Source organism: Saccopteryx leptura, chromosome 4 (genome assembly GCF_036850995.1).
Source record: "Saccopteryx leptura isolate mSacLep1 chromosome 4, mSacLep1_pri_phased_curated, whole genome shotgun sequence".
In the NCBI taxonomy this organism is placed as follows: Eukaryota; Metazoa; Chordata; class Mammalia; order Chiroptera; family Emballonuridae; genus Saccopteryx; species Saccopteryx leptura.
In genome coordinates, this window is record NC_089506.1 from 105,178,043 (window position 1) to 105,203,948 (window position 25,906).

Consider the following 25,906-nt stretch of genomic DNA (forward strand, 5'->3'; position numbering starts at 1 on the left):
TTACACTTCCAAATCTAAAGTTAGCTTTACAAAAAACCTCAGCGGATCCCTCACGTACCAGCCCCCTTGCCGACACCCTGCCTCCCCTCTGCTTCCGTCCTTCCCCCTCCATCTTCTTTGCCTCCAAATCTGCAGCAGCCATCTAAACTCAGGCTTCACCTCTGGAACCACCTTTCTTTTCCCTACCCGCTCCCCCACCCTGAAAATCTGCCCATTTTAAAACTCAGGGCTTTTGGGACCACTCTCTTCACTTTCTGAGTTTTCCAACTTTATTGTGCACACTTGCTTTCGATTTCCTTTTGTGTTGGTTGATAAGCCCACATTAAGGAGAAACTTGAAAATAGAGGATCTCAAACCTCTCAGAGACAATACATGCATTCTTTGATTTTAAAAATAGCTTTCAAGGAATTCTTATGACATGCAAAAACTATGGTCATCTGAGCAAAATCTTAGTCAATGTGCCAGAAAACACACTTGGATCCATAATTTTTGTAGACTTTTTCTTTTGAGTTAATATTGTGCTAGCTGTTTATACACGTATCTATGTTATATAGGTCAGGTCTATTTCTACCACTAGACTGCCAAAATTGATTTGTACATTCAAATTTAGATTATAAAAGGGCCCTATTCAATTGGCTTAGAACATATGAGTGCTCACACAAATTAGAGAAATAACAGAAACTAATGCAAGTACTTTTCAAGTGCATGGGATCTAGGATTAATCTTAAGTAAAAACTAGCTTAGGGATATTAGTTCAATTAAAAAGGGCATGCCAGCACTGGCCGGTTGGTTCAATGGTAGAACGTCGGTCTGGCGTGCAGGAGTCCTGGGTTCGATTCCTGGCCAGGGCACACAGGAGAAGCGCCCATCTGCTTGTCCACCCCTCCCCCTCTCCTTCCTCTCTGTCTCTCTCTTTCCCTCCTGCAGCCAAGGCTCCATCGGAGCAAAGTTGGCCCGGGTGCTGGGGATGGGTCTATGGCCTCTGCCTCAGGCACTGGAATGGCTCTGTTGCAACAGAGCAACACTCCAGATGGGCAGAGCATCGCTCCCTGGTGGGTATGCTGGGTGGATCCCGGTCAGGCGCAGCGGGAGTCTGACTGCCTCCCCGTTTCCAACTTCAGAAAAATACAAAAAAAAAAAAAGTAATAATAAAATAAATAAATAAAAAGCACATGCCAAAATACATAAAAAACTCACAAAACTCAGCAACAAACAAGCAAACAATTCAATTTAAAAATGGGGAGAGGAGGCCCTGGCCGGTTGGCTCAGTGGTAGAGCGTTGGCCTGGCGTGAGGAAGTCCCGGGTTTGATTCCCGGCCAGGGCACACAGGAGAAGTGCCCATCTGCTTCTCCACCCCTCCCCCTCTCCTTCCTCTCTGTCTCTCTCTTCCCCTCCTGCAGCCAAGGCTCCATTGGAGCAAAGATGGCCCAGGTGCTGGGGATGGCTCCATGGCCTCTGCCTCAGGCGCTAGAGTGGCTCTGGTCGCAACAGAGCAATGCCCCGGATGGGCAGAGCATCGCCCCCTGGTGGGCGTGCCGGGTGGATCCCGGTCGGGTGCATGCGGGAGTCTGTCTGACTGCCTCCCCGTTTCCAGCTTCAGAAAAATACAAAAAATAAAATAAAAAAATAAAAATGGGGGAGGACATGACCAGACACATCTCCCAAGAAGAAATACAAATGGCCAACAGATATATGAAAAGATGCTTATCTTCACTAGCTATTTGAGAAATGCAAATCAAAACTACAATGTCATACCACCTCACATCTGTTAGATTGGTAACCAGCAAGACAGGTAATAAGTGTTGGGAGAGGCTGTGGAAAAAAAGGAATCCTCATTCACTGCTGGTAGAATTATAAATTAGTACAATCATTATGGAAGAAAGTATGGTGGTTCCTCAAAAAAGAATAGAACTATCATATGACCCAGCAATCCCTCTACTAGGTATATACCCCCAAAACTTGAAAACATTGGTATATAAAGATACACACACTCCCATGTTCATTATAGCATTATTCAGTGGCCAAGACATGGAAACAACCAAAGTGTCCCTGGATAGAGAATTGGATAAAGAAGATATGGTACACATATATATATATATACAATGGACTACTACTCAGCCATAAGAAATGATAACAGTGACATTTATAACAACATGGATGGACCTTGATAATATTATACTGAGTGAAATAAGTAAACCAGAAAAAGCTAAGAACTGTATGATTTCACACATAGATGGGATACAAAATTGAGACTCATGGACATAGATAAGAATGCAGTGATTACCAGGGGGAGGGGGATGGGGGAAGGAGGAGAGGGAAGGGGGAAAGATATAAAGAGGGACAAATATAAGGTGATAGAGGATGATTTGACTTTGGGTGATGGATATACAACATAATCAACTGTCCAAGTGATGTGGAAATGTTGACTCAAAATCTATGTATTCTTATTGATCATTGTTACATTGTTAAATTTAATTTTCTGGGGAAAAAAAAAAAAGGAATGCCGTCATCCACTGCTCTGTTAGCTTTGGGGCTAGCCAACCAGATGGGAAACCAGGGTAGTAAGTTTGGAGACCTTAGCATGTCACTTTGAAAGGCTAAAGGGACATAAAACGCCTCAGATTAAGAGCCAGACACTCACAACAACACCTAATTAACATGTTAAGGTGATGGGAAATGACTGTATAGAGAGAATAACATGTGTGTTTGATAAAAGAATGTAAGAGGAATGCAAATACATTTTTATTGTAGGAAAAGAAAGTAATTTTGTCCTATAGTAAAGTGATTGTTGTAGGATAAGAAAGAAAAAGGACAAAAGATAAAAGGTTTATGAAAGATCAGATGTCTATGAGATGTCTATGAAATGTCCACGGATGTTAACTTGACACATGCTTCAGAGACAACTAGGATGGAACCAAATTACAACTGCATACTGACATTATATGCAGTAAAAGGTAGTTTACTAAGCTTGGGGTGCTCAAATCCTGCACATTCCAAAGAAAGGACTGACCCTTGATCAGCTCTTCAGAGATAACCTGAAACCTTGGATTATTCTGCCTGATAAACACTGTATACCTGAGCCCTTGGGTCCAGACAGAGCGCTTGCTTAATGCTAAAATGTGATTTCATGGTGAACACCTCTTTTTGTTTGCCTGAGGCCTTGAAGGACACTGTATCACTTTAACCTGGCAGGAGATGGAAAATAAGTAGCTAAGGTCAGTTGTGCAGGCTGGTCATACATGCCTATGTGACTGACCACCAATAAAAACCCTGGACACCAAAGTTCAGAAACTTCTGGTTGACAATACTTCATATGTGTTTTCACACATGGTTGCTGAAAGAAGAATGTGCTGTCTTTACAACTCTGCTAAAGAGGACAACTGGAAGCTTGCACCTAGTTACTCCTAATCCCTGCCCTATGTGCCTTTTGCCTTTATTGATTTTAAATCCGCATCTTTTTGGTGTAATAAACCATAAGCATGAGTATAACAGCTTTTCACTGATTCCTTATAGCAAATCACTTAATTTCTGGTCCTTTTATTCCTAATGTTTAAGCTCTACTACTGGTCCTAATTTTCTCTTACCCATACCACAAAATCACCATTGATCTGTCTTCCCAACTCCAGTCTCTTTAAAATCTACACACCACTTAGTAGTATAACTTAATCCAAATCAGACCATTATTCTCTGGCTCCCTAACATCTACATAAAAAGGATTTATGACTCTTACTGTGGTATACAAGATCCTGCATGATCTAGAACCTGCTAAACCTCTGTCTTCTTTTCTCTTTACACTGTTTCGTAATTTATCCTTCCATTTCTCTACTTTTAAAAACTCTTTTGTATGTTTCCCTCCCCTTGCTGCTGCTGCTCAAATGCAGAGAATTCCTTAGATTTAATATTTTGCCCTTCTTCTGAATCATACTCAATGTCCAAATTTTTATAAATCCCTTATAGGCTGATAAATCTCAAATCAGTATCACCTTTTCTTTCTTGGAAACATTGCTATGGAGGAACAAGTTAAGCAAACCAACATGTGCCCTACAATAAACCCATCCTCTTCCTCTACCGATCCCATTCTTTTGATGGTTCACAAGATTATTATCTATTTAAATTGCCAAATATTAGTAAGCAAGGTAATTTGTACTTCTTCTCTTTCATCTTTTCCTCTTGAAGTTCTACTCACTTTATCTTTTTCTGCTAAATGTAGCAAGACAAAGTGTTATTCTTTCATGGAGTAAATTTCACTGAATCTAGAGTTGAGTCTAGTATTGATCTGGCTTCTATTTTCCAACTAAGATTTACTTCTGATTTGTAGTATGTTTGTATTTTTATATTCTTATCTGTTTCCGCATGTGTGTGTTTATGCCAGAATTGTGTGATTTATCATTGGATTGAAGAAAATATATCTTGCCCTGGCCAGTGGCATAATGGATAGAGTGTCGCCCTGGAGAGCAGAGGTCACCAGTTGCAGCTCTGGTAGGGCATATATGAGAAGTAAACAATGGCATAACTAAGTGGAACAATTAGTTGATGTTTCTCTCTCTCTTTCTCAAAAAAGAAAATACTTCTTTGCTAACATTTTCGGAGAAGCAGTGTAAATAAAGACTGGACATTTCTCTATTTTAGAACATAAGCTTTTAGTAAGGACTTTTTTTCTTTCTTTTTTTTATAGGTGAGGTGAGGGGAGATAGTGAGGCAGACTCCCATATGCATCCTGACCAGGATGCACCTGGCAACCCCATCTGGGGACAATGCTGGAATACCAAGCTATTTTTAGCACCTGAAGCTGATGCACTTGGACCAACCAAGCCACCCTCAGCACCCAGGGCCACCCTTGAACCAATGAAATCACTGACTGTGGAAGGGGAAGATGAAAAGAAGGGAAGAGGGTGGGAGAGAGAAGCAGATAGTCATTTCTCTTGTGTGCCCTGATCGGAAATTGAACCTGGGATATCCATACACTGGACTGACTCTATCCACTGAGCCACCAGCCAGGGACAAGAATCTTTTAAAGGTAAGTGAAGTAACTTTTTATTTGTGACATACTAGCCTGAAAGGAATAAATTAAGTGAAACATATTTAGTTATATGCTATCCTATTTTCAAAATGTACAGAAAAATGACTTAGTAATGGACATATAAAATAATAAACAGTATAAAAGAAAGGAGGTAAAATTATACAAAAAATCTACTTGTTGCTAATGAATGCCAAATTTAGTTCTATGGCATTGGACCTGGATCTTTCATACCATGATCACATAAACATCCAACAGAGTGTGAAAACAAAGTAAAATAGAGGACTGACTAAAAAATGCTAGATTGTGGAAGCACATATTCTCTCTGGCAACCAGAAAACTTCACTGAGAAAGTAACATTTGAAATAAGCATTACAAGGCAAAGGATGATGGTAGGAGTGGCACAGAGGTGACAAGTTATGACTGTTAATAGTATTTATAGAGGGTTTAAAATAGGCACTGTAAACACTTTTTATATGTTAACTCATTTATTCCTTAAAAAATCCTATGAGAGGCCTGACCTGCGGTGGCACAGTGGGTCAAGGCATTGACCTGGAACACTGAGGTCGTGGGTTTGAAACCCCGGGCTTCCCTGGTCAAGGCACATATGGGAGTTGATGCTTTCTGCTCCTCCCTCCCTTCTCTCTCTGTCTCTCTCCTCTCTCTAAAATGAATAAATAAAATCTAAAAAAAATTAAAAAAAGAAAAAAAAATCCTATGAGATTTTCTTCCCACATTCATAAAACAAATCAGAAAGAGATCTTGCCTGACCAGGCAGTGGTGCAGTGGATAGTGTCGGACTGGGATGCAGAGGACCCAGGTTCGAAACCCCGAGGTCGCTGGCTTGAGCACAGACTCATCAAGCTTGAGCGTGACTCACTGGCTTGAGTGCGGGGCTGCTGGCTTAAGCATGCGATCATAGACATGACCCCACTGTCACTAGCTTGAGCCCAAAGGTAGCTAGCTTGAAGCCCAAGGTCACTGGCTTGAACCCAAGGTTGCTGGATTAAGCAAGGGGTCACTTGCTCTGCTGTAGCCCACGGTCAAGGCACATATGAGAAAGCTATCAATGAACAACTAAGGTGCCACAAATACGAGTGGATGTTTCTCATCTCTCTCCCTTCCTGTCTGTCTGTCCCTATCTGTCCCTCCCAGTCTCTTACCCTGTCACCAAAAAAAAAAAAAAGAAAGAAAAAGGAAAAGGATCTTAGTTAGAATAATAGAAGCCAGATCAATGCTAGACTCAACTCTATTTCAATAAAATTTACCCACTGTTTTACTCCATGGAAGAATTACACTTTGCCTTGCTACATTTAGAAGAATTTCAGATTGCCTAATAAAAACATTTGCCAGAATACATATAGTAAACACTTAATTAAATTTCCTGTAATAGATAATTCATCTAAAAATGCTTTTGCATTTAAAACTAGACTTGAGCCTGACCAGGCGGTGGTGCAGCGGATAGAGTGTCAGACTGGGATGCCGAAAATGCAGGTTCGAGACCCCGAGGTCGCCAGCTTGAGCGCAGGCTCATCTGGTTTGAGCAAAAGCTCACCAGCTTGGACCCAAGGTCGCTGGCTCAAGCAAGGGGTTACTCGGTCTGCTGAAGGCCCACGGTCATTGCACATATGAGAAAGCAATCAATGAACAACTAAGGTGTCGCAATGCACAACGAAAAACTAATGATTGATGCTTCTCATCTCTCTCCATTCCTGACTGTCTGTCCCTATCTATTCCTCTCTCTGACTCTCTCTGTAAAAAAACAAAACAAAACAACAGAAAACTAGACTTGATACTCTTCAATACTATACCTCAAAAAGTTAAAGCCTGAAAGGCAATGTGGTTTCATGGAAAATACATAAAGTGTTATCAGCAGATGTTTGTTTTTTCTTTTTTTTATAGAGACAGACACAGAGAGAGTCAGAGAGAGGGACAGATAGAGACAGAAAGACAGGAAGGAAGAGAGATGAGAAGCATCAATTCTTCATTGCAGTACCTTAGTTGTTCACTGATTGTTTTCTCATATGTGCCTTGAGGGGATTGGGGTGTTAGGGGGGGCTATAGCAGAGTGAGTGATCCCTTGCTCAAGCCGGCAACCCAGTCTAATGCTGGGGAGCCCATGCTCAAGCCAGAGACCTCAGGGTTTCAAACCTGTGTCCTCTGCATCCCAGTCCAATGCTGTATCCACTGCGCCACCTCCTGGTCAGGTCAGAAGATCTGTTTTGAATACCAGCTTTGGCCCTTACAATCCCTGCAATTTTGCATAAATCAATTTTTCCCTAAGGCTCAGGTTATTTTGTAAAATGGGGACAATGATATCTAGCGTACCTATTATAAGATTCAAATGAGCCTGACCAGGCTGTGGCTCAGTGGATAGAGCGTCAGAATGGAGCGTGGAGGACCCAGATTTGAAACCCCGAGGTTGCTGGCTTGAGCGCGGGCTCACCAGCTTGAGCATGGGGTTGCTGGCTTGAGCGTGAGATCATAGACATGACCCCAGGGTTGCTGGCTTGAGCAAGGGGTCACTTGCTCTGCTGCAGCCCCCTGGTCGAGGCACATATCAGAAAGAATCACTCAACAGTTAAGAAGCTGCAACGAAGAATTGATGCTTCTCATCTCTCTCCTTTCCTGTCTCTCTGTTCCTATCTGTCCCTCTCTCTGATTCTGTCTCTGTCAAAAAAAAAAAAAGATTCAAATAAGATTTTAAAAAATATGAAGATGATTTATAGTTTTTAGTACTTTATAAATATTAATACTTAGAAAAAACTACTAATAATGATACAGATAAATAAACTATATATGTGATATTTTCTCTAAAGTTAACATTTTGCTGTCTGGATGATTTAAGCTATAAACTTAACCTTAACTTTATTTCTAAAAAATACTTATACATTGTAAAAGTCTGACAAGTTAATAAGATAGATGCTGACATTTATTAAAAGCTCAAAGAATAAATAACCCTTCTCGGTCCATCAAAAGCAAAACCACAAATCTAAGCTTCTGCTTTACTCACGTTTATGTCTGTATGGTATATGAGGACACAAAGAGCTGGCAAAATCTGAGAAAAGAAGATAAACAATAAGTAACACTAGAGTTAGTAAAAATGAGTAAGTGATACAAAAAGCAGTACATACTACTTACAAGGTAAGAAAGACAATATTAAATTTGTTTGACTCTATTAGGAAAATGGAAATTTGATCAATTGAATCTGAAAAACAAAAGTCATATTTCAGATGTCCAATTAAAATATCCAAATAGTACACCTGGCAGAGATTAATATACCTTAAATAAAAGCATTTGTTTTAACCTTTATGTCAAGTGGAAAGAATGGAGATGCAGTATGCAGTGTAGCTATTTCTAAGAAGCCACTCTTAAAACTGCCATCATTCTCTCACTTACCTGCTTAAAGTAAAAGTAGTATTTTATTTAATAAGCTACTTGAGTCAAATTAGTTTTTGGGTTCAGATTCTGTCAAGAAAATTATAACTAGTACAAAGTATAAAGCTTATTTGTTTAATTCATTTTTTTAACTCTAGGAGGAGAATCACACTAAATATTCTTTCCATAACAGCAAAAGGTAGCAGAAGCCACTAAAAGATGTCAATTATAACGATTCAGAGTCAATGTTTCTCTACAAAATCAAGTGATTAAAGGTTATGGAGAATTTTTAAAAACTTAAAATACTCAAATCTGTTTATAAATTAAATGTAAATAAAAATGTTTTTACTTTGTTTTAATTGTAGATATAACACTAAGTACCATATGTCACAATCAAGAACACTAATTTTGTCAGAAGTCAGGGAAATTTCAATTGGACTTAATGCAAATTCACTCAAGAACATTTGCATATAATAAGTACACTAGTTTTAATCTGTAGCAATCCCTTATTTTTTTAGTGTTAAACCAACAACGCAATGTAGTAATAAAACTTTAAGATTTTTGCCCTGACTGGATAGATCACTTGGTTTAAGAATCGTCCCTAAGGACAAAGATTGCTGGTTCAATCCTCAGTCAGAGCTCATACAGGATCATTTGTTCCTGTCTTTCCTGCTTTCTTCCTTCCTCTCTCTAAGATCAATAAAATAGGCATTAAAAAAAAGGCAAAAAACTTTAAGATTTTATTTTCTCCTTTTGTATTTGTTAATATTTTTTAATGAAAATAGTCATTAAAAAGTAAGAATCAGGGTGGACTGACATTCTTTCAGGTGACAGAAGATACTTTTTCACAGGAGTCAAAAATTAAATGACATGTTACATTAAAAATCTCATACCTGCAATGAAACGAATATATGCATAATTACATTCCCTGTGCATGAAAATCTAAAGCATAAACATAGGGAAAATATACCATCTGGCCTTTGCAATTCTTCATTTACCTCCTGAACTGTCTCCATGGGCGGTGCGGGGTCCTTATTCCTGCAGAGATTGACAATGACCCATGTGACGTTCCGAAGGAAGGTGATGGGAATGGAGGGATTGATGAAGGACAGAAGAGGTTTGACAACTCCCAGTGATATGACATAATCTCTACATTGAGGACCATCACCTACAGAAATGAAAATTGTATTTAAAAAAAAAATTACATTCAGGATGAGAAAGTCTGAAATGTATGCAATGGCTTATGTCGGGACACTGACGTTCTATGTTTCCTCACCATTAGTCAAGGGCATCAAGGGTTGCTATTTCTCCAGATTTTGGTTTGGGGGGACACAAATTTAACCATGATAGCAAATTGCATATCTGTTTCAAAGAGGTACCATTTTAAATTAGTACTTATGAAGCAAAAAGATAGTCAACCCATGTTAAAATTAGAGGAAACATAGTATGTAATGGCTATGCTAATGTAGGAAAAAAGTTAATTAAGATTCTTAATTGAAATCTTTTCAAACCTAAATGCAATTTACCTATGATGTTTCCCAAAGCCCATACTGCTTGTTCACAAACGTTCTGATGTGGTGAATGGAGAAGTCTCAGAAAAAGAGGAACAGCATCTATAATACAAGAAAACTGATATTTAGACAGCAAAATGTTGATTTTTATAGATTTTTAAGCCTAAATAAGCTGATAAAATATACTAAACCTGGCACACCACAGTTGCCCAATTATAGTTCACTAAATTGAACAAATGGGGCAAATATTTTTAATCCCAAAATAATCTATTTTAGTATTTTGCCCTAGTAATAATATTCAAGTAACACACCAAATTAACAGTATATAAAAGTTGCTATTTTATCATTAACTAAAAGCAAACAGCAGCAAATTTTTCCTATAATTCACTAAAAAATTGGCCTATAATGAAAAATTAAATAAATAAAGAGTTTCTACACCAAATGCATAACCTTATATTAAAATGCTTTAGTTAATGTAATCCCAATTGCTGATTTGGGATTAACTAAAGAACTGATTATTCCTATATTAGGTCTACCTTATATTTTAAAATAATTTTGTTCTTATAATCCTTATGCTTTATATACCTTACATGTTAACCCAAATTCTAAAATACTAATATTATACTCATTCCAGGTAGAAAACTAAGCATAAACCCGATCACTTTCCTGTAAATTACGGTCAGTAGCATACTACCTCTGGGATATATTGCTGTATCTCTGAATTGCCTGTATTACTTACTTAACATTTAAATTGAGTGATAATACCTATAACAACTTCACTGAGATATACCACATTTCCCCATGTATAAGATTTACCCTTTTTCAAAAAATTTGGGGTCTAAAGCCTGGGTGCATCTTATACAGTGGTTGTAGGTTTTTTTATTTGCATTTCCCGCTCTTTTGCATGGCTGAGGAGTTATATGAATTTTATGATGAATAAAACTTGAGTTCAGTAACTTTATGTAATACATTTTTTTTCCTTCAAATTTCAGACCCTAAATTAAGGTGCGTCTTCTATATGGAAGTGTCTTATACATGGGGAAATATGGTAATTTATATACAATATAATTTACTTAAGTGTACAATTCAATGGCTTTTAGCATTTATACAGAGCTGTGCCACTATCACCACAATCTAATTTTACATTTCTATCATTTCCAAAAGAATCCCACATCTACAGCATCCTGCTGTCTACTCCCCCAGTCCAAGGCAACCATTCAATCTGCTTCCTTTCTCCAGAGACTTCCATATTTTAAACATTTCATGTAGATAAAATTATGTTTTTGTGTGTCTGGTTCCTTTCACCTAGCATAGTTTTAAAGGTTCATCCTTGTTATAGCATGTATCCGTATTTCATTCCTTTTAACTGTTGAATAGTATTCAATGGTGTATCACATTTTGCTTACTCACTCTATTCATTAAGGCAGGGGTCCCCAAACTAAGGCCCGCGGGCCACATGCGGCCCCCTAAGGCCATTTATCCGGCCCCCGCCGCACTTCCGGAAGGGGCACCTCTTTCATTGGTGGTCAGTGAGAGGAGCATAGTTCCCATTGAAAATACTGGTCAGTTTGTTGATTTAAATTTACTTGTTCTTTATTTTAAATACTGTATTTGTTTCCGTTTTGTTTTTTTACTTTAAAATAAGGTATGTGCAGTGTGCATAGGGATTTGTTCATAGTGTTTTTTTTATAGTCCGGCCCTCCAACGGTCTGAAGGACAGTGGACTGGCCCCCTGTGTAAAAAGTTTGGGGACCCCTGCATTAAGGGATACTGGGGTTATTTACATTTTGGGGCTATTTTGAGTAATGCTGCTGCAAACATCTGTGTACAAGCCTTTGTGTGGACATGTTTCACATCTCTTGGTTCCATCTAGCAGTGGAACTGTGGGGCCATATGAGCTCTATGATTAACCTTTTGAGATAAAATGTTTTTCTAAAAAGGCTGCACCATTTCATATTCTTGCCAGCAATATATGAGGGTTTCAATTCACTCACATTTAACTAATTTTATTTTTCATCTTTATGAATATATCAGTATCACTTACAGCAAATAGAAGATAACCAAAAAAATCTGTTCCTTTTCTGTAATAACCAACATCTAACTGGAAACTGTTTCCTAGACATTATCAAAATATCTGAAAAAAAATTGAGTCTAGTATTCTCATTACCTGATTCAATGTACTTACTGCTATATCATATATTACTTAGCACCATCTTGAGTACCACCTAAAGTCAGTTTAGTGTCCCACATTTTAACAATACTTGGTGACATCTACTTTTTTCCAAAAAAGCTTTCATTAGATTGGTCAACATATTAATAACAGTTATCCCACCTTGAGGTAGGCATATTTTAAAAAATATATGTGTTACAGGCTAAGAGGCATAAGCCACTCAGAACTGTTTAGAGGTTTCAGAAACAGAAATTTTAAAACCTGTTACTAGGAGATGGTTTTTACCTCCCAAAATAAAACTATTCACATTTTAGTAACCACAATAAAAATTATTTAATGATAGATTAATGATACCTATGGGGAAAATGTCAATGTAACTTATAAAATTCACCAGTTTAAAAATGTTACAAAATGAAAGTATAATAAAACTCTACTTCCTTGTTTTTATGTTAAAAAAAAAAAAAGGTCCAGGGAGTAAGGAAGCTAATTTACTTACTAGACTGTACAACAGCTTGAGTCTGTGCAGAAGTTCCTGATGCTATATTAGTTAATGCCCAAGCAGCTTCAAACTGTAATGAAGGACTGTAAAAAACAATAAAAATCTTTAGGCACAAATCCCCACTTAAATTTATGACCTGCAGATCTGTATGGTTATCCTTTACCTTGCCCCTGGATTTCACCTTGTTATATCCAACAGCCTGTGGGTTATCTCCACATGAATCTTTCTGGCTCCCAAAATCTGTCACTACATACATTTTTATATTCACTGGCAGTTGCAACATTTAGCCAGTCATTCATTTTTTTTTCTTGGCTCCTTTCTCTTCCACAAACATCTAATCTATTAAGTCCTGTCAATTTTATCTCCTAAATATGATATTTCTTATATTTATAGCATCACTTCTAATATCACTGTGCTAGTTGAGGCTCTTATAATCTCACTTGAATTACTGCCAAAGCTGCTTCTATACTGGTCTTAAAGATAGGATCCCATCTGACTCTATACCATCTGCTTTACACACTGGAGATAGTACTAGGCTGCGTAATTTTGCTGAAAGGATGAGATCATAATAATTTGAAATAATGAAGGAAGAGACATCATAAAGAAAGTAAACACAACCAGCTTTTCAAAGATGGATAAAGAGCCCTGGTTGAATAGTTCAGTTGGTTAGAGCATTGTCCTGAAGCCAGAGGTCTCTGGTTTGATCTCTGGTCATGACACATAGAGGAGCAGATTGATGTTTCTGTCTCTCTCTCTCTCAAATCAATAAAATAAGCATTTAAATAAAAGATGGAGAAAGAAAGAAAGAAAGAAAGAAAGAAAGGCACTGACAACTGGAAATACAAATAAAAGTATCATGTATGAATGATCATTATGTGTATAGATGGCTATATCACGAGAGCTGAAGCCAAGGAAGTATGCCAACGCCACCAAAATATAATAGGGGATGAAATTGGAAGGGTAGGTTATCTAAAGATGTGTGTGTGTTTTGGTGGTGTGAGGGTGGAAGAGGGAGAAATCAACTCCAAGCTTCAGAACTTGAAATTTATTCTATGGATACACTAAATATAGAATGCTACTGAAAAGCTAAAAAAAAAATGGTGGAGGCCATGCTACACAGAATGACTTTAAAAAGGTCAAAGGCTGGTGTAAAGGAGATCTGTTAAAAGGGAATTATCCACATTAAGTAAGAATAAGTAGCTGAAAGAACAGAAATCCTTTAAACAAAATACAGTGTGTCCTTAAAGTCATGGTACACTTTTGACTGGTTACAGGAAAGCAACAAAAGATGATAGAAATGTGAAATCTGCACCAAATAAAAGGAAAACCCTCCCAGTTTCTGTAGGATGATGTGGCAGCATGTGTGCATGCGCAGATGATGACGTAACACCGTGTATACAGCGGAGCAGCCCACGGCCATGCCAGTCAAGATGTGGACGGTACAGAGGAAAGTTCAGTGTGTTCTGTGGCTCACTAAATTCGAATCCGTGACCAAAGTGCAACGTGAATATCGGCGCGTTTATAACGAAGCGCCACCACATAGGAATAACATTATTCGATGGATAAGCAGTTGAAGGAAACTGGCAGTTTGGTGGAGTAACCCCATTCTGGTAGGCCATCAGTCAGTGACGAGTCTGTAGAGGCTATACGGCAGCGGTTCTTAACCTGTGGGGCGCGACCCTGGTGGGAGTCAAACGACCAAAACACAGGGGTCGCGACCCACAGGTTGAGAACCGCTGCTATACGGGATACCTACGGAGCCCTAAAAAATCTGTGCGTGAGCCCACATCGAACTGCACTGAATAGGTATGAAACTGGGAGAGTTTTCCTTTTATTTGGTGCAGATTTCACATTTCTATCGTCTTTTGTTGCTTTCCTGTGACAGGTCAAAACTGCACCATGACTTTACGGACACACTGTACTAAGATAGAAGGCGGTGGTAGTGAGCAAAGCAAAGGCGGGCCAAAGGATAGGGATGCAGAAGAACACTATAGATATTGAAAAAGAGACTGAGGTTGGTAGTGTCAAAAGGTTAGCAAGATTCAAGAAGAAAAACATTTGAAGAAAATAAATGTCTGAGATACAGCAAGCACTGAAGTTAAAGAGATGGAACATATAAGAAAACAATAAAAGGCAAGAACTACATAATGAATTTTGGCAAAAGGCAGAGAATAAGAGGGTATCAGAAACAGAGGAGAAGTAAAAGAACAATAAAATCAAAGATGGTAAGACAGTTTATGCTATCCCAGAATGGAAGGACAAAAGGTTATTAAGCTAAACTAGATGGTTTGGCAAAATACTGGAAGTAAGGGCATTAATTGAGAATAAAAGAAAGATGTAAAAAATCAAATTATAAAGCCAGACAACCTTCTAAGACTCTGGTCGGCAAACTGAGGCTCGCGAGCCACATGTGGCTCTTCCATAAAATTCCACATGCGGGCGCTATCTCCATAAGGAATGTACCTACTTATATGTTTAAGTTTTAAAAATTTGGCTCTTAGTAAACAATAAACATTATAAACTTGATGTTGTTAATATTTTGTGTATATTATTTCCATTCCTCACAACCACTTTTTATTTAGTTTCTATAAATTCAATACATTTTCATTTTCTACATGTTCTTAGAAAGAATGATCAGAAATATCCTCCCGTAACAAAATGTAGTTGGATAATCCATTTACCCCACCCTCCTCATCCTTAATGAACTAGCTGTGTGTGCTGTGAGGTAGCAAAGATGTTCTGTGGAGATGATACCCACAATGTATAAGCATGCCCTCTTCACATGAGAAATGGGAATAACAGGCCCTTGCCGGTTAACTCCATTGGTTAAGAGTGTCGTCCCGAAATGACAAGGTTCAATCCCTGGTCAGGGCACACATGGGAAGCAACCAAAAAAGTGCATGACTGAGTAGAACAACAAATGAATGTTTCCCTTCCCCTTTCCCTCCCTCTCCCTGTCTCTCAAAAAATCAATAAAAAATTTTTAAAAAGGAGTAGGAATAACAAGAAAGGATGGAGTCATCTTTCATTATTTCATCAAACATTGGTATTTTCATAGTATTTTATATGACTGATTTCAGTTTTACAACAACATTACCAATATTCCAATATTTTTTTGAAAGATAACCTTTTTTTAATGGCTGAATAGTATTCCACTGTATAAATATACCATTGCTTTTTTATCCACTCATCAGGCTGGGTGAAAAAGCAGAGGGATTAAGCCAGTGGTAGTCAACCTGGTCCCTACTGCCCACTAGTGGGCATTGCAGCTTTCATGGTGGGCGGTAGCGGAGCAACCAAAGTATAAATAAAAATATAGATTTAACTATAGTAAGTTGTTTTATAAAGATTTATTCTGCCAAACTTAGCGAAAATCCAACATAAAGTACTTGGTAAGTAATTATTATTATATGCTTTAACTTGCTGTAACTCTGCTTTATAAATTTTATAAAGTTACTTCTCTACTTTATAAGTCACCATTACTGTGGAACCGGTGGGCAGTTAGAAAATTTTACTACTAACAGAGATACAGAAGTGGGCAGTAGGTATAAAAAGGTTGACTACCCCTGGATTAAGCAAAGAAAAAACACACTGATAGACACAGAAAATAGTATGGTGATTACCAGAGGGAAAAGTGGTCAGGAGGAAGCAGAAAAGGATAACGAGGGAATAACAGGTAATAAAAAAGGAGACTTGACTTAGGGTGGTGAACATACAATAAAATATACAGATGATGTGTTATAGAACTGTACATCTGAAACCTACATAACTTTATTAACCAATGTCACCCCAATAAATTCAACTGGCAAAGAAAGAAAGGTAATTCTATCTTCCAAGTAGCTGGTATTAACTTCCAACACAGTTTCTAGGAATTATTCACAGTTCTGAATCACACTTTAGAAAACATTTCCAACAGTCTATGCAGGATTTATTTCTAATCCATCATTGGTAATAATTGCACTTGCTGCTGCATACACTTTAAATTCTTCTGCTGCAAACTTTAAGACTACTGTGTACTTTTGGGAACACTGAGTACTTTGTATGGCAGCCATGGGTTCGACGTCAGCGTGATCTTAAAGGAAACCTTCGATAAGGTGGAGCTAGCTGGTCGGTACAGTGATCCTAAGTCAACCCAGTAGCCCCACTTCTCTGTGGTACCAGGACTGCTCCACCCCCTAATTTTTATAGATGAGGGTATCTGAGGCTCAAAAGCCAATTAATTGGGTTCTAGTCAACGGCAAACTCTGGATTTAAACCGGGGCCCCAAGTCTACGGTCTTTTATATTATAAAACAATTTCTCATGATAGAATCCACTGACAATTTTCTATTTTTGCTTTGGGTAGTAGTTACAACACAGGTCTGTACATTTTTTAAAATCATTTTTTTCTGTGTGCATGCTATGCTTCATAGACACACTCACACACTGGGTTTATGGCAAAAACTGGAAAGAAAATACTGAAGAAAGAAAAACAGATCAAGAACAAAAAAGAGGGCTCTAAAGGTAGAACAGAATGTTTTTTAGAATAGCCTGAAGTAAAACTTATTTTTATTTAAATAAATCTTGTTAAAGAAAATATACATGATAGTATTAAAGTAAAATGTTAAGGGCTTTTCGAGGGGAGGCTGTGGCCCACAGTGGAAACTCCTTAGTGGCAACATTTATATACCATTATTTTTATCCATTCAACTGAAAACTACTTAGACAACATTTAGCAAAACAGCCCAAATTCTGCTTAAATGTTCTAAAATGCAAAACCAGTATTTGTTCTCAAGTTTTTGGAGTTCAAACTTACATTCTCTCCAGTTAATTCAAATTGATGAGGTTTAAGATACAGCATGCCAGAATATCTCTAAACACTAGCAGAAATGGGACCAGTACCTCAAAGTGCTATTTTTTTCCTTTCGATTCTGGAAAAGTATAATCAGCCCTCTTATTTTTAATTTACACAAATAAAAACCATGATGCTGGACGATTATTTGTGGTTGAAGTTCTTTGAAGTTAATCAAAGTTAAAGACTTTGAAGAGGATAAGTGGATCAGCTAGAATATTACCAAGAAAGAGCTACTCAGTTCTAGAAACCATTCACACTGACTCAGTCATGAGGTTAATCTATTTATAGACTCATAAGCAAAGAGTGACTCAAACGCTATTTGGGTTGTTTTAAAATATTACTTAAAAAAACACTAACAAATAAATACTCTAAATATTTGAGATAAGTTAGAAAAAATAAACAGAAGCTAAAATTTTCCTAGAAAATATATGCATACTTCATAAACAAAAAAGAGAAGCACTTAAGGTTGAATATAATCACAGAATAATTATATAAAAATGTGTAACAAATAAAAAAGATAATAAGTGCAAAACCAAACTGAACCCCTTGGTTAAATAACAATCTTAAATTTTCAGTAACTAAAAAAAGTGAACAGGGAATCATATCCATACTTACTTATCATCCCTTTCTAGACATTTGACTAGAATTGGTAAAATCCCAGATTTTATTAGGTCGTCAATTGGCGGGTTTCTGTCACTGGATAATAGTTTTCTAGAAGAAAAAGATATAATAAACTGTTATAATTTTCTAACTGTGAAATAACACAGAAATAACAATGCAAAACTTATAGAAAAAGAAACCTTACATGTAACCTAATTTCTCTCTCTGGATAAATTAATATTTACCTTGCAGCCTGGACAGCACTCAACTGCACCACGGGGTTATCACTTGTGGCATTCTGCAACACCAAATGTAAATTTCAGAAATTAAAAAAAAATCAATTTCAAAATATTTCAAAATAAAAATATTAAATTAGTAACATACCTGCAATATAGCTTCTAGTGTTACATTTTGCTTTAAAAGAAAAAAGATAGTTCAGCAGAGTTTTTAGCAAAACTATATTTATTAAATACTTTACTGAAGTTAATACCTTAATTATCATTGTACAACTGATCTTAGATTAAAAATAAAGTTTTCTGGATATTATAAAAATTATTTTAAAAACATTTTATAAGAACAAGATAACTTACTGCTTTAAAATCAGCATCAACATCTGAATCTTCTAAACTTTCTTCTTGGGGAACATTCCTTTTTTTCAGTAAGTGTTCATCTCTTTTGTTCTGAAATGCAACCAATAAATAGTTAGGAAGTACTGTTAATAAAAACCCCCATTAAAACTGTTTAAATTTTATCAGGCAATTGTGAAACAAATTGGCTCTCTACCTAGGATAATATGAATTAAGTGTGCATACTGCAAACCAATGACAGGCCACATTCTGGATTAGGCAAGAAGATTAACAGACTACAGTGCAGATTTCATACACTGTTTAATAAGCACCAACTGTTTTAATAACATTATTCCCAATCTTTAGTGAAGAATTAAACTTGGGGATGATGTATTATTACTATAAAAAAAATATATCAACTAATATACTATCTTTCATCTACTTACTGCTAATGGCTGCCTGAAGCAATTTATTAGGAAGTCAGCTTAATGGGAAAGAGTTCAGTGCATCACATTACAGTCTGCTTGTTGGGACTGTTGGGAATAGAAATTCACCAGCATAAATGCCACCTACATGTCATAATCTCAGATTTAAACTCTTGCTATCTGGCTTTTACAAAACATTTCTCTACTAGCAAATATATTTTCACTTTTTATGAGATTTCAACTGTTTGTAATGGCAATCCGTACCATTTCATATAATAGATAACTTTGGGTAAATCATCAATTTTCTATAAATTTTTATTTATCTATAGAATTAAGCCAAAACAAGTTAGATCAAGATCAAATAAATGATTTATAAGATGCTTTTCAACTTAAAATTTCAAAGGGTATACTATCTAGTCTTCAATACAATATTTACAGAAGTGTTTAATTATAGTTTCTGAAGCATTAATATTGATTTAAGATGCATATCAAATAGAAAGTTAAAACTAGAAATATATCTATAGGTGAAGCTTACTGGCTTACTGCATGGCATCTACTTTTGTACTATGTATGTGTAAGCATCTTTAAACAAAGTGATGTTTATATGTATACATGGTAATCTGGAGATTAGCAATTTGTACTTATATGATAGCACACTTCAGTAACTTCAAAAAATCAGTTTTACATTATTTTTAAATTAACAGTTCTTACAAATATTAAAATTCATGCATTGATATTTAATAGTCTCAGGTGGCTTCTTATAAAATACTTATTAATTTACAGGAGGAAAACCTGGCAGACAGTTCATAACAAAGTTTATGATCACGGGTAAGGGACAAATCAACACTGTGCCCTCCAGTCCAATGCACTGAGAAAACAACATTCCTGACCAAAATAATAATCACCACCACCTGAGAAAGTCAAACCCAATCCTGTCATTCTACAAAAAGCTAGTCTGCACTCTTCAAAAGATAAAGACTGAGGAACTGTTGGTATGAAGGAGACTGAAGTAACAACAAGACCTGCAATGTTTAATCCGGGAGTGGATGTTGGCTTTAGAAAGTATATTACGTACTGGGAATAACTAGCAGAAATGAACTGGGTCTATGGATTAGATAGTAAAAATTTATCTATGATAATCCGACAAGTGCACTGTGATTATGTAGGAAAGACTTTTTATGAAATATGAAATATTAAGGGTAATAAGCATAGTGCTTGCAACTTAACTGGTTCAAGAAAAAAAATGTGTGTGCATGTTTATATTTAAATTAGAAAAAGAATCAGCTCTGGCTGGTTGGCTCAGTGGTACAGCGTCAGCCCAGCATATACAAGTCCCGGGTTCAAATCACGGCCAGGGCATACAAGAGAAGCGGCTATCTGTTTCTCCACCCTATCCTCTCTCTATCTCTCTCTTCCCCTCCCTCAGCCAAGGCTCCATTAGCAAAGTTGGCCTGGGCGCTGAGGATGGCTCCATGGCCTCCACCTCAGGCACTAGAATGGCTCCGGTTGCAACAAAGCAATTCCCCAGATGGGCAGGGCAACACCCCCTAGTGGGCTTGCCAGGTGGATCCTGGTTGGGCGCACGCTGGAGTCTGTCTCTCTGCTTCCCTGCTTCTCACTTCAGAAAAATACCAAAAGAAAAAAAAAAAGAGAATCAGGCAAATATGGGAAATGGAAACAATCAATGAAACTAGGGGGTTGAGGCTGTATGTGTTTTCTTACAAATTTGAATTTCAAACCTCAAGTTTGAAATTTTCTTTTTAAAATAACAACCCTGTGCACTGTATTTTGTAATTTATAACATAGTTAATTTTGAAATCTATTATAATTTTTAACACATGAGGTCCTTGGGTAATGACAGTCTCGACATAGGTCATTTTGAGTTTACGATGCTCATTCCCATAAAAACTTAAAAAAATTGAGATGCGAGTGTTTTGGCTTATGCTGTTAGCACCATACTAAAGGACTACGTGGGTGAACTAGTTTGGCTGCATATGGCGGAGGAATAACAGTAAGGTGGCATATGAGTGAGGGATTGGGCATTCCTTAGTATGCTTACCTACGCCATCTTGGACTGTTAAAAGCACAAGTATAGGTGTGGTTCAATTTACAGCAAAATCCGGGTTACATCACTGTCGCTGGAATGAAACTGTATCATAACCCGAGGACCCCCTGTATTTTGAAATTTTATCTATTTTAAAAGTTTCAAAGGCCCTGGCCAATTGGCTTAATGGATAGAGCATCGGCCCGGCATATGGATATCCCAGGTTTGATTCCCGGTCAGTGCACACAAGAGAAGTGACCATCTGCTTCTCTCCATAATTTTGCTAGCCTCATAAAATGAGCTGGGAAATGTTCCCTCTACTTTCTCTGAAATAATTTAATAAGGCTAAAATGATCTGTTCCTGAATGCTTGCTGGAGTTCAATCTGTAAGGTTACCTTTTCTTTTTCAGGTGGGTGAGAAAGGTTAAATTTGTAACTACTGATATCTCTTCCTTTATTTTTAGATCTATTCAGGTTTTTTATTTATTCTTAGGTTGACTGGGTAAATTATTTTTATTTTTTCCTATTAGGAAATTGTCTATTTCACATAAGTTTTAAATATATTGGCATAAAATTGTTCATATTCAAACTGTGTTAAGACTTTGCAGAAATATCTGTAATTCCCCTTCCTATATCCATGCCTCAGGGTAGTCTGATTTTGCACTGATTCTAGGTGTGGCTGTGTAATGTGCTTTGGAAATGGGACATAAAACAAATGGACCTACACATCTGAGCATGTCTTCTCTTGCTGCTCTTGCTCTTACAATTCAGAACCATGTGAACAACACTGTGCTAGTCTGCTGGAGGATGAGGCTATGTGGAAGACAACCAAAGTCACAGCCAACAGCCAGAAACCATCTTAAGTCATCTAAGTCATCAACTGACTCACCAACTGATCAGAGATGGAATGAGGAAGTTCACAGAAATCAGCTGAACTGGCCCAGACCAGAACTACTATGCCAACCCATAGAATTATCAGCTGAATGAAATGGCTATTATTTTATGTCACTTAGCTTTGAAGTGAGCAAAAACTAAGTGATGTACTAATATTTCAAAACTTCTGCTACATATAAATTAATATACCTTTTAAATTTCGACTGTCATTTGTTCTACTTGCTACAAATGCCTTTTGTGAAATACTCCTTTAACTGTATTCCCCAGGTTCTAACATAATATTTTTCCTATTGTTTATTTCTGGGTATTCCTAATTTCCATTAGGATCTCTTTGATGCCAAAGGTATTTAGAAGTACTTTATTTTTAACAATTATGAGGTCTTTGTAACTATCTTATTCACTGGTTTCTAATTTAATTGTACTGTGATCCAAGAATACAGTCTGACAACACTCTGAAATTAGATGACATCTGCTTTATACCAAAGTTTCCTGAAATTTGTCAGTCCACAATGTAGGCCAAAGAAAGCACCTAAAAGTTTCTTATCAAGTAGTTAGATCCAAACAACTTAAGTCATTTTTTTGGGAAGGAATGTAGTGCAATCTAATGTTTAAATATTGTGAACTACTTCAAGATTGAATAGATCTGTGGTATCTGAAAGATGTTAAATTATCACTGTTTCTCTAAAAATTTAGAATATCCCAAGGTGTCCCTTTGAGTACAGGGAGCCCCATGTGTAGTTTCCCTCTTTGGAAACTACAGTTTTATACTATCTTAAAACCAACTTTCAAATGTGCAAGGAATCCACCCCTTTTATTACAGTTATTGGGGGTGACATTGGTTTATAAGATCATTTAGGTTTCAAGTGTACATATCTATGACACATGATCTCTATATTGCACTGTGTGCCCAACAGTCAAATCATCTTCCATCACCATAAATATATTTGTCCCTGTTTTCCCTTTACTACCACCTACCCCCTTCCCTCTGGTAAACCCTTCCCATGATATTATTGACTATGTCTATGAGTTTCAGTTCTATATCCCACGTATGAGTGCAATCATTTGGTTCTTAGGTTTTTCTGACTTACTTATTTTGCTTAGCATAATACTCTCAAAGTCCATCAATGTTGTCGCAAATGGCAGTATTTCATCTCTTCTCATGGCTGAGTAGTATTCCATTGTATATATGTATCACATTTTCTTTATCCAATCCTCTATTCAAAGGACACTCTGATTGTCTCCATGTCTTGGCCACCGTGAATAATGCTGCAGTGAACATAGGGGTGCATATATCTTTGCAAATAAACGGTTTTGAGTTTTTTGGCTAGATACTCAGTGGAGGGATTGTTGGGTCATATGGTAATTCTATTAATTTTTTGAGAAACCACCATACTGTTTTCCATAGTGGCTGTACCAGTTTACATTCCCACCAGCAGTGAATGAGGGTTCCTTTTTCTCCACAGCCTCTCCAAAGCTTGTTATTACCTGTCTGGTTAATAGCCATTCTGACAGGTGTGAGGTGGTATCTCATTGTAGCTTTGATTTGCATTTCCCTAATAGCCAATCAAGTTGAACATCTTTTCATATAGCTGTTGGCATTACTATGTCTTTTTGGGGTAGGTGTCTGTTCTAGTTCTCTACACATTTTTTACTGTATTATTTTTTTTTTAGAAAGAGAGGAAGGGAGGGGGAGAAAGAAACATCGATCTGCTGCTCCACTTATCCATGCCATCACCAGCTGATTCTTGTATGTGCCCTGATAGGGGAATCAAACCTGCAATGTTGGGATGATGCTCTAACCAACTGAGCTATCCAGCCAGGGTCTTCTACCCATTTTTTTAATTGTATTGTTTGTTTGGTGCTGAGTTGCATGAGTTCTTGACATATTTTGGGTATTAACCCTTCATCGCAGCTGTTGTTTGCAAATATCAATTCTCATTCGGTTGGTTGCATTTTTATTTTGTTGGTGGTTTCTTTTGCTGTATAGAGCTTTTTAGTTTGATATACAGTTCTACTCATTTATTTTTGCTTTTACTTCCTTTGTTTTTAGGGTAAAAATGTTCTTTCCGACCATGGTCCAAAAGTTTAGTACCTATGTTTTCTTCTATGTAATTTATTGTCCCAGATCTTATATTTAGGTCTTTGATCCATTTATAATTATTTTCCTTTCCTTTTTTTTTTCTTTCCTTTTTTTTAAAGTGAGAGGACGGGAGATAGACATACTCCTGCATGACCGAGATTCACCTGGCAATCCCGTCTGGGGCTGATGCTTGAATCAGCTGAGCTTTTTTTAGTCCCTAAGGCCAATGCATGGACTAACCAAACTATCCTCAGCGCCTGGGGCCCACACTCAAATCAACTGAGCCACTGGCTGTGAGAAGGGAAGAGAGAGAGAAGAGGGAGAGAAGGCTAAGAGAAGCAGGTGGTTGCTTCTCTGTGCGCCCTGACCAGGGATTGAACCTGGGATGTCTGCACACCAGGCTGATGGTCTATCCACTGAACCAACTGGCCAGGGCCTTGAATTAAATTTTGTGCATGGGCAAAGACTGGTCTAGTTTTTATTCTTTTACATGAGGCTTTCCAATTTTCCCAGAACCATTAGTTGGCTTTCTTTTCTCCATTGTGCGATTTTGGTTCCTTTGTCAAAAATTATCTGCCCATATGCATGTGTTTATTTCTGGGTTCTCAATTCTGTTCCACTGGTATGTGTGCCTGTTTTTCTGCCAATACCATGTTGTTTTGATTATTGTAGCTCTATAATATATTTTGAAATAGGTAGTGTGATACTTCCACCTTTGTTCCTTTTTTCTGCTTTGGCTCAAGGTCTTTTGTGGTTCCATACAAATATGATGATTTTTGTTCTATTTCTATTTTATTTTTCCATTGATTGAAAGAGAGGGAGAAAGGGGGGCAAGGGAAAGAGAGGGATGGTGGGGAAGGGTGAAGGGAGAAGGAAGAAAGAGAGAGAGAGAGGCATCAATTTGTTGTTCCACTTAGTTGTTCCATTTAGTTTTGTACTCATTGATTGTTTCTTGTATGTGCCCTGACTGGAGACTGAACTCGTGACCTCGGTGTGCTGGGATTATGCTTTATCCATTGAGCTACCAGGCCAGGGGCTTGTTCTGCTTGTTTGTTTTCTTTAAAAAATAACATTGGGATTTTGATGGGGACTGCACTAAATCTGTATATTGCTTTGGGTAATAGAGCCATTTTAACTATGTTGATTCTTCCAATCTATGAACACAAAATATCTTTCCATCTCATTGTGTCTTTTTAAAATCTCTTTCAATAATACTTTGTAGTTGTCAGTATATAGGTTCCTCACATCTGTTAAGTTTATGCCTAGGTATTTTATTCTTTTCTTGCAATTACAAAAAATTTTTTTTCTTTTTCTAAAGTTTCATTGTTAGTATAATATATATAGAAAAGCAATGGATTTTTGTACACTGATTTTGTATCCTGTAACTTTAGTGTATTTATTGTTTCTCCAGTTTTTGGGTGGACTCTAAGGTTTTGTTTTCTTTATATAAAATTATGTCTGCAGAAAGTAGATTTTAAAATGTTTATTGGGTAAAAATTGCAAATTGTTATTTAACTTTTCTATCTCTCATTAATTGATGTTTATTTATTACTGATAAGAACATTCCCACAATGATTAAGTCTTCATTATTTCTCTAATATAAACTTGTAATTTTTATATACATTTTTGTTTTATAAAAACTTGTAATTTTTACTTTATGTATACTTGCACACGTTAGTAAGCATATACAAGTTTAGAGTTGTTATAGCTTCTTAGTAAATTGTATTTTTCTTAAATCAAAAATTAACCAGTAACCATGCATTTGAATTAAAAACATATTAACAAAGGCCAAAATATCCTAGGGCATGAAAATCATATTTAAATACAGTAATAAAAAGCATGTACAAGTCAAGGAAAGATAATCCCTTGGTTTCTGGTGATATGACTA

The 25,906-nt window shown here is 36.9% G+C and overlaps 1 protein-coding gene and 1 pseudogene across 1 annotated transcript in view; both read right to left on the bottom strand.

Annotated features, from left to right (window-relative positions):
• Positions 1-25,906, bottom strand: part of KPNA3 (karyopherin subunit alpha 3) — a 101,096-nt gene that overhangs the window by 15,525 nt on the left and 59,665 nt on the right. Inside the window, exons 3-10 of the mRNA XM_066380920.1 lie at positions 18,600-18,689; positions 18,394-18,423; positions 18,255-18,307; positions 18,025-18,120; positions 12,574-12,659; positions 9,923-10,009; positions 9,395-9,564; positions 8,032-8,076 (exon numbers count right to left, since the gene is read on the bottom strand). Of these exons, the coding sequence (XP_066237017.1) occupies positions 8,032-8,076; positions 9,395-9,564; positions 9,923-10,009; positions 12,574-12,659; positions 18,025-18,120; positions 18,255-18,307; positions 18,394-18,423; positions 18,600-18,689 (657 nt within the window). The remainder of the gene's footprint in view (positions 1-8,031; positions 8,077-9,394; positions 9,565-9,922; positions 10,010-12,573; positions 12,660-18,024; positions 18,121-18,254; positions 18,308-18,393; positions 18,424-18,599; positions 18,690-25,906) is intronic.
• Positions 16,423-17,415, bottom strand: LOC136403291 (ubiquitin-fold modifier 1 pseudogene; annotated as a pseudogene).